General features: G+C 38.8%; 1 protein-coding gene across 1 annotated transcript; it reads right to left on the reverse strand.

Moving 5' to 3' along the window:
• Positions 1 to 3,473: 3,473 nt before the first annotated feature.
• LOC145488558 (trace amine-associated receptor 1-like) lies at positions 3,474 to 4,913 on the reverse strand. Its single transcript, XM_081467440.1, has one exon. The coding sequence runs from the start codon at positions 4,638 to 4,640 to the stop codon at positions 3,699 to 3,701; it is 942 nt and encodes a 313-aa protein (XP_081323566.1). The 5' UTR covers positions 4,641 to 4,913; the 3' UTR covers positions 3,474 to 3,698.
• Between the last annotated feature and the right edge of the window lie 5,087 nt (positions 4,914 to 10,000).

Here is a 10,000-nt window from a genome sequence, read left to right on the forward strand (position 1 = left end):
ATCACATCGTTGATTACAATCGCTATAGTAACCAATTCAAGCAAGTGACTTTGTAAAATCGAGGAGGTTTTTCTCTGGTGACTGTTTTCAAAGAAACTCGACAGCCATTTTTTCAAGCTATTCAACATATTTTTAATTCTCATATTTAAAAATGACTGTTGTAATAGAAATTGTAATGGTTATAATTAATTGGTAACAGGGCATTATGTCGTCTAGTAGACCTTTCCCGCATTCCAACAAACAATAGCACCAAGTCGAGGTCAGGGCGGACAAAAACACAGCAAATGTATGAAAATGTCCACCCCGACCTCGCTCTGGTACTATTGTTCGCACGCACTGAAGTGGAATGCGGGAAAGGTTTATTCCGTCTGTAATCATGCTTGTGATTAACAAATCAGACTCCCGCTTCGCGGTCGTCCGAGTTTTTTAATCAGACCGAATTGGACTCCACTCAGTCCTACTACCATTATTAATCGTATCTTTTCATCGTGTTGGAAGTTCGAGACCCGTGATTTAATTTGTATTTTAAAAAAAGCCCGGTAAAAAGACCAAAAAAATGGAGGTATCTAGGGCTGTTGCCTTCTGCTGGTGAAATTTTTTGGGTTACCGAAACTCAACGGAATTGAAATATATTGCTTTTTCACAGGTACTTTGCGAAGGCGGCCATTTCTTCCTCCAAAATGCTTACAGTCATTACTTACAAATTGATTGATATGTTTTATCTTGTTTAATGGGTTCGAACTCAAGTTGGCCAAATTTGGAGGCACGCCATGGTATGTTGTACTTAACAAATAAAGAAGCCTCGACTGTGCTCTGTTCTGTTGTAAGGCACGCAGGAAGCGGTAGAGCACGAAAGAAGTGTATGGGAAAACACGAGACGTAGTCGAGTGTTTTTCCCTACTTCTTGAGTGCTCTACCGCTTCCTAAGTGCATTACAACAGAACAGAACACAGTCGAGGCCTCTTTATTTGTTTTATGGTAAAGAATCCGATAATTTCCCCACGCATTTGAGTTTTCAAACCAAACTTTGTTTTTCAAATGAGCAAAAGTAGCGTCAGCCGTGCACTGTTCTCTGATAAAGCACGCTAAAATAAGCCAATCACAATCCTTGTTAGAATTGTTCAAATAATTTGATTGGCTAACGAAGCGACAGCTGTCAATCACAAACTGGACTTCAGCTAAGCTTTCAGTTTCGAGTAGTTTGAGCGTATTGTGGCCCATGAAAACGTGCACTTTTCCAGTGGAAATTACGAAACGCGGAGCTCAAAGCTTGCGGATAAAAATGCGAAATGCCGAGTTGAATTTGAAAGGAACTACAGTTAATTACGGCTTGTAGCCGCATGCAGCAAGATTGCCCGAACTAGCGTAAAAGTTAGAAAGACTAAACGGCTCCCACTGGTTCTACTCCGAGCTCAGAAGAGAATATCAGAGCATAGTTAGTAGAGGAGACTAACTACGATCAGAGCAAGCTTTGCACTTACCACTCGTCGCTTTACTTCGCTGAGATGACCGGAGAACGAGCGTTACTACACTGCACGTGTTGTTTGAGCAATTGAGCATTTTTACAAAAATAACGCTTCTCATCATAAACAGAGGCAGTTCAATTGTTGTTTTCAGTGGTTGTTTTACTTCTTAAGTATAATTTCTGTCTTCGTAACAAATATACTGTCTTTCATCGAAGCACTGTTTAGGTTCAAAATTTGTTTATTTCGCTAAGTGTTTTGTCGGCGGGAATCTAGCAAAACTTGTTATTTTAGTACAGTTTTAACACTACTGTTGCTAACAATGGTCTCTGTGAGCCATATTTACTACAAACAAATAGCTCGTTTCCATTGCGTTTGTCTGAATCACAGGGGATGTTTAATTTGGGGCAAATTTGTCAAAATTCCGAAGCAAAAATTTTAAAGCCACCTTACCGGCATCAACAAGTACTCTGTTCTCTGATAAAGCACACTCTTTCAGCCAATCAGAGCGCGTGTTATATGGAAACTTCATTATAATACATATTAAGGTAATTAAATTACAACCGGCTCCTGCAGTCTTTGTCAAATTTGTAAATAATGTAGATATTGTCAACTTATTTACTTTATCACCCGTGTTACCAGTAACAGCAAGCATAACCGCTTTATTAGACCTGTCAGGGTTGTTAAATATGTGTCTATGTTCTTTATATACACCGCAGGACTAATTAAGTAGCCAGAAATAACAGGATTTTGCTGTTTAATGCCCAAATATTTATACCGTTCAAAGCTTTTTCATATGAGAGAAGTAAAACGAAAAACTTTATACCCTAATCTACGAGTAATTTTTTTGGTACCAATTTTGAAACTACTTTCACGTTGGAGTCTCTATTCTACGTCTCCCTGTCTGTGCACCTCATACAGAGTCATCAGCTAATTCCCTCATTTGAATTACCATTATTTCCATTATTATACATTGAACTCACTATCTCATTTCTGAGTGGCCGAAAGCGTACAGTGAATTTTCGAAAACAGCGCCTGTGATGTCATCAAGCTGCAAATTATACAATAATCATGTCAAGGACACTCAAGGTCACGGGTAATCATGTCATGTATGACCGCGGTGCATGATTTCTAAGGGTAATCATGTCAAGTGCGCGCACTTTGTGTTGTTTGATTTTTTCCGTTCGATGTAAAATAAAACAATTATTAGATTCGGTTGTTGTGATATCCAGAATAATCAAGGTCTCGGTAAGGGTTATCAGCCTCAACCTTCGGCTTCGGCTGATCGGCCTCGGCTGATAACCCCTACCTCGACCTTGATTATTCCGGATATCACAAAAACATCACCAAATAATTGTTTATTATTATTCGTATCTTTTCATCGTGTTGGAAGTTCGAGACCCGTGTTTTAATTTGTATTTTAAAATAAGCTTACTTCAAGCAAAAAATTGCGTTATCTCTTAATTTTGTTGTTCACACTACATTTCTTCTGTATTCTGTGCAGTTCAACAGGAGTAAGAATTTCTTGCCTCTCTAATAAAGCTAATTTTTAGATTAACAATCTCTTATCACTCGCGTTTACCTGAAACACAATTGACAACATTAACTAGATAGGATAGCTACCTACCTTCCAAATGTCATAACGAACGATTTGATCGTTTACCAAAATATGTAAAGTTCCAAATATACCTGCACGTGCTTCCTTCCACATTCTGTCAGCCTCACCTCGAACCGAAAAAAAATATTTAACAAACTACATCTTGAATTCAGAATCATCTTGAGCTAGAAAACGACACTAAAAACGTTATAATGTTTGGTTTTAACGAACATACCTTAGTAAACTACAAGTTTTAAAGCTTTCTGAGAATGTATACTTTATTCGGGTTTGCGTGAAACGGCCGACCGTAAAGCGGCGCCAAAGAATGATGGTCTGATATCTTAAATAGCATAAAGAGTATTTGCATATATTTGAACCTCAAAATGAAGCTGACCTGGTTTAACGTTGTAATCTCACCTTTCCACAATGTTCACAATTTCGTTCTCACAATTGTCGATCGTTTACATGAAAAAGCAAATAAGAACTTGATTTTCGAAACTTCTTTTACGGTACGATCGTACAAAATCCAACCTAAGGCCAGGCTAAGAAAATGGCTGGCTGTGTTATGTTTCAACTTTCAAATGTTCAATTAATTGCAATCATATTTATCCATAAAATCTCAGTACAAAATTGCACGATTATCCATTACCCAGCTTTCTCTTGTATCCTACCAAACTACAGTTGTTTGAAAAATACAGCCCCGTTTCATGATCTTTCAGTTTACTCGATATATTTACTCTGACAGCTCTTAACTCAATGGTTCTTCTAATATTCCTCTTGCGCTTCTTTAAGGCATCTTTGAATATTGGCATTCTAAAACTGTAAACGAATGGATTCACCATAGAATTTGCCAAGCGCAGAACGTTCACCGTCGACACTATTGACGGAGAGATACATTCCCAGCAGAACTCTCTTAAGACGTACGCTACAAAACCTGGCAGCCAAAACGCAAGTGACACAGCAACTACTATAAACAGTGTCCTAGAAAGTCGTAAATTCTGCTCAGTTAAATTTCGGTTGTGCACCTGAAGATCACGTGGTGCAGAGCGCAGTCGACTACGGATCGTGAGGTAACTTCCACAGATAACCAACCCAGATACCAAAAGGCACGAATGAATAACCACAGCAGCATACAGCCTACCGACTTCTCTGTGGTATTTTTCTAAGAGGAAGATCCCAGCCAGACAAAATCCAGCTGCCCAGCTTATAACGATGCTGCAAATGTAAGGGCGAATATTTGTTACCCGGTGACGAAGAGGACACAACACGGCGAAAACTCGTTCCAGTGAGATTATGGCGAGAAAGAACACTGATGTACTTGAACCAAGGACTTGAAAAGCAGTTGAAAGAATGATTATTTTGTCTTCCTTTTTTCCAAGTGTATAGCCTTCGAGGTTGATGGGTTCTGCTATCCCCACGAGTAGATCAGCCACTGCGAGACTGATCAGTAGAAAACAAATTCGCTTGAGATGGAATCTCTGAGTCCAGAAGACAAAAATGGTGAACGTGTTTCCTATGATGATGACGATTGCCTCGATTACGATGACAACATTGAACGCAATGGCGATTGCTTTTGTCATGATGTCTTTGTCGTTATGCTTCGAGCGTCCTTCTACCTTCTGACTTAAGATCAACAGTAAGCAAACACCCCGCAAAATGTCTGCAAAGTTGTGAACGAACTACAGTCGTAGACAACAAATGAGAGCTCTGCTTATTGCGAAAGCGAATAATCAATAATCATTGAATAAACAATTTTAATAGCAGTGAGGGAAAAGGAACAGCTTTCTCACCCTGATCGACATGCAAATGCGTGTCACAAAGTAATGAATTAGGCCTAATATTCAAGATGTAAATTCCGGCAAAAATCACTCGTAAATTAAGCTGGAAATAAGTTAGTTTATTTGACATGTGAATATCTTGATCACCTATGTAATATTTCTTTATAGGCTGTAAAATGCTGTTCGTCTGCTGTGCTTTACAGCAACGTGAGTACAAAAATATTAACTGAAGACGTATTTATAAACCCTGACAGGTCGATATGGTTTTTATGTTTCGTTTTCCCTTGCAGCTATGTAACACAGGTGATTAAGTAGATACGTTGACGGTATCTGCATTATTTACAAAGGTAACATGTAAAGTCTGTCAGGATCGTCCATTTATGATGTAAAATTTGTTTTAAACCAGTAGGTGTTCCAAATCCATTCAGCGCAGCACAATCACGAAAATAAACAAGGCAGCCTTGTTAGTGTAAGGACGAAAAACTCCATACCAATTTAACAACCTAAGGTTAGGAGGGTAATTTATAATCAGCAATCATTTGCTTCAGGCTCAGTGAACATTGGTGAATATTTACCGACCGACAAGAAGTTAATGTAACTATTCACCAAAGTTCACTGAGCCGGAGGCGTATAATTCAAATTTTTCCCAGGTGTACGTCAAAAACTACAAAACAGCAGACTAAAACACGGAAACACAGACGCAATTGTTCGTTTGCAGACACGAACGCGACTGTAGTTTTAATGATGAGCTGATGCAAAAAGGGAAAAGCATAAACGTGCTGGTTATTCTTTATCAATAGCCAACGTTTGATATCTCAAAAGTCTTGCTTTATTTTTTATTGAATCTTTAAGTCTGAGTCTGCCCCAGACTAGAATTTTGGGCAGAAATTATTAAAGCCGTGGGTGGATTCATATATCAGCGAGCATTTAATATTCCAATCTGATGCTGCGAATATTTCATCCTCATCTCTCGCATCACAGGCGGAGTCAACTACTGCTTTATAGATGTACAAGTACATTAGTCTGTACCTAAGGGCCTAAAGTATTAAGCTATTAAGTTAATTTTGCCCGTGGGAGGCGCGACTGATAAAGTTCTTTGCATTCAAAGGCAAAAATGAAATGGAAGCAGCTCCAAAGGACACGCTACCTTTGAAGCACCTTGTTGGCTTTTTTGTGCAATGGTGGAAAGCCGAAATAACGGTCGCATAACATAGAAGTCGTGGAGAAATAGCGTTTTTCTCGTTAAAACAACGGAGTCATCTACACAGAATAATACAAGGTAAACAATAAAAATACGGTGAAAATAAAACTTATATTAACACTTCAGAAGATGCCTTTGGAAGAACAAAAACGATGAATTATCTTCGTCACTTCACGGAACATTCAAATTTCGCCGCTAACTAAAATAACAAAGCTGTTGCCTTCGGTCAACAAGCTATCTGTTTCCATTTATCTCAGCATGCCGAGAACGAAAACAGATCTCTTAAGAGGTGATTTTGGTCAGCCTGTGAACACAGACGCATTTTGGTGGGATATTTAAAATTATTCAGATTTATGAGCGTAATGATGGTGCAAAAGCGCTGAGTTATTCCTCAAACTGTTCTCAAACTGTTCTATATTTAGAGCAAAGAAATTGGAAACAAAAAGTACGACGAAGAAACAAGAGAACTTGAAAAATGGCAAAGTGAGATTTCGCCTGCAGAATATTGACATTAGAAAGGAAAAGGGAGGCTCATGCATATGGCTGAATGCAATAAAAACAAAAGTTGCGCTCGTAAGAGGTCGGCTGAATTTTAGCCGCAAGAGTACAACAGCAGCCAATGTTCACCTTATGGAAATTCTTTTAGATAACTGGCTGAAGAATAACCATATTCAGGCAAAAACTAACGATAGACAAATCCGACGTTTCGGCGACATCTTGGCGCCATGGTCAAGGGAAACTAATTAAATATGCGATTTCAAGAGTAACTAAGAGTTCAGAGTTACTAATTTGCATAAGCTAGACAAAGACCTTAGCGCGAACTGAGTCTGATTGTACATTTAAACACGGTCGTAATTGTTTAATGAGTAACATCTCATTAATGAGACAATCAAACTTGTTGTGGCATTTTTTTTCAACACGCTAAAACAATTGCGAAGGTCATCCGGAATCCTGCCTGCGTGTCTATTATCATAGTGTTTGCGTACTGACGAGGTCTTGCTTCTATGTCCATCAACGCGTACGAACAGATGGCCACGGGTGTAACCGACATAACCAACATCGCACCAGCATATACACAACGCATTGTTGATCAATGAGCTGAGGCATTTGGGATATTTCAGTTTAGAGAAAACAGACTTCAGTCGTTCGCACTCCTCAGTGAAGTAGGACCATGACGAAGACAGGCGATGTGCGCGATCGAGCATAGTTGTCAATAGGCCGCGCTTGTACCTATTATCGACATGACTTTGGTAATGGAGAAGCAGACCACTGTTTGTTGGCTTCACGAACACTTTAGTTTAAAAGTTTTTGAAGTTTTTAGTTTTTGAAATATCCCAAGCACCTTGTTGACTCCACTGTTAAAACCTGCCTAAATTTAAAAATCGCTGACCAGCCCTCATTACGGTCCAGATCTACGACAGAAAACACTACTCGGGTTGTCATACCCTTTAAAGACCAGGAGTCTGCTAATATCGTGAAGACACAGTTAAAAGATCTCAGTGTGAAGCTGCAGACTAGTGTTCAACAGGTGTTTACGAGCCGCAAGATTGCCCAGGAGTTCCCGACAAGCGAACCTAAGCCTCAGCTCATTGATCAACAATGCGTTGTGTAATATATAGATTTAGCTGAGCCTAAAAGCGGAGCTCGTGAGTTATTTTTTGGAATGTTGTTACTGATGAAAATGATCCAAGATGTACATGTATGTGAAGTAAACTGCGAGCGATTTTATAGTTTCAGCCCGAACTAGGATTACATCAGCAGATCGAGGTGTAAGATGGTGTGATGATGAAAATAGAGTCATGATTTCAAGCAGGCAGGATTCCGGATGACCTTCGCAATTGTTTTAGATGGTTTGGGAGAATAACCAGCGAAACTTAGCCATGCTGAAGATAAACAGGTATTGTATTTTTCATTTACCGAAAAAAACAAGAAGTGTATAATTTGGATACTCAGTAAGGCTGCGGACAAATGAGCCACATGATTTTAATATACAATTTTAGTTAAATATGTTTTAAGGGATAATATCATTTTCTTAATCACACTTCACTGATGAGACTACCAGCTGTCGAAACCTATTGTCTTCGTTCGTGAGAAAAAAAAAATTTAATCGCAGACTCGTCCAGAGATTGCTAGTCTTCTCAGAAGACGTGTGAAATCCTTTGTAAAAGGTGTTTGAATGGAACAGAGCGAACGCCAGAACAAAAATACATGCAGGAAGCGAGAAAACGAAATCAGGCTTCTTTCAACAACCGCCATTGTGTTCGTCATAATCGTTACACTTCAGGTAACCATGTTTGGCAGGTTTTAGGTGGGACTAGAAAGGCGTAAGTCTTGGTCCGACATTGCGAAGAGCCTGGCTACGAGTTTCTGGAAGACCTCGAAAGTTTAGATGAGCCATTTTGCTTTTGTTGTGTTTGCTATTGTAAATATGTAGTATTTTGCGTTTGGGTTTTTCTCACGTGTTGATTAAACTCAGAGAGGTATTTATGAGTGTGATCATGCATCGGTCACAACAGCGCTGCCGGCTAGGTCAAAGAATTGATACATGACAAAGTTAGAAAGTGAGATCGTGTTTAGCAGACGCCGCGCAGAAGCTTTTTTCTTGGTTAGAGAATTTGATGGTCTCCACTCGAATTCTATCCTTTTCTTGTCATTGTTTCTGTATTTATTATCTTTTTATATACACATTGAAATTCTGGCGGTCCTCGTCTCGGAAGTTTGAAACCCGTGATTTAAATTGCTTTTTAAAAATAACAAAAAAAAAAGTCAAATTGCTTTATCTTTTAATCATAACAATTAAAATTTCCTCAAATGTGATTGGTGTATAAACTGCGGTCTCTTGCACTAATTAATCTGCAAAGTTGTAATCGGACAGCTGGCTGTAATCGGACACCTGTAGTCGGACAGCTACATGAGCCAATCATTTTAAGTCCTCTCAACTAAATCACTTCGTTGATTGCAATCAATGTAGTAACCAATTCAAGCAAGTGACTCTGTAAAATCGAGGAGGTTTTTCTCTGGTGACTGTTTTCAAAGACACTCAACAGCCATTTTTCAAGCTATTCAACATATTTTTCATTCTCATATTCAAAAACAACTGTTGTAATAGAAATTGTAATGGTTATAATTAATTGGTAATCATACTTGTGATTAACAAATCAGACTCCTGCTTCGCGGTCGTCCGATTTTCTTAAACAGACCGAATTGGACTCCACTCAGTTCTATTAACATTATTAATCGGAAGTTTGAGACCCATGATTTAATTTGTATTTAAGGAAAAAGCCCGGAAAAAAGACCAAAAAAATGGAGTTATCTAGAGCTGTTGCCTTGTACTGGCGAAATGTTTTGGGTTACCGAAATTCAACGGAATAGAAATATAATTCTTTTTCACAGGCACTTTGCGAAGGCGCCCTTTTCTTCCTCCAAAATGCTTCCAGTTGTTACTTATAAATTGATTGATATGTTTTATCTTCTTTGATGGGTTCGAATTCAAGTTGACCGAATTTGGAGGCATGCCACGGTATGTTGTACTACATATTAAGGTAAATTAAATTACAACGGGCTCCAGCAATCGTTGTCTAATTTGTAAATAATGTAGATATTGATAAGTTAATAATGATGGTGAATTTTAAGCTCGGTAATGAAATGTGAAGGTGAATTAATCAACATGACACGAGCGTGGGACATATTGATTAATTCACGCTCGTGTCATGTTGATTACTTCACCTTCACATTTCATTACCGAGCTTAAAATTCACCATCATTATTAACTTATCACTACTCACGATGAATTGCGATAGCGTTGATCCTAGCAGTATGCAGGACACCTGTCATATATAAACTCAGTTAAATGACCTTGCTCTCCATGAGTTCTCGTAGCTCAGTGGATAGAGCGCCCGCCCGGTGTTCGGGAGGTCATGGGTTCGACTCCTGTCGGGGACTCAGAATTTTTCTTTGTCCC

The sequence above is a fragment of the Orbicella franksi genome, chromosome 5 (assembly GCF_964199315.1).
Source record: "Orbicella franksi chromosome 5, jaOrbFran1.1, whole genome shotgun sequence".
Lineage (NCBI taxonomy): Eukaryota > Metazoa > Cnidaria > Anthozoa > Scleractinia > Merulinidae > Orbicella > Orbicella franksi.

Coding starts and splice junctions, on each gene's coding strand:
- LOC145488558 (XM_081467440.1), bottom strand. CDS start 4,640: ATGACAAAAGCAATCGCCATTGCGTTCAATGTTGTCATCGTAATCGAG.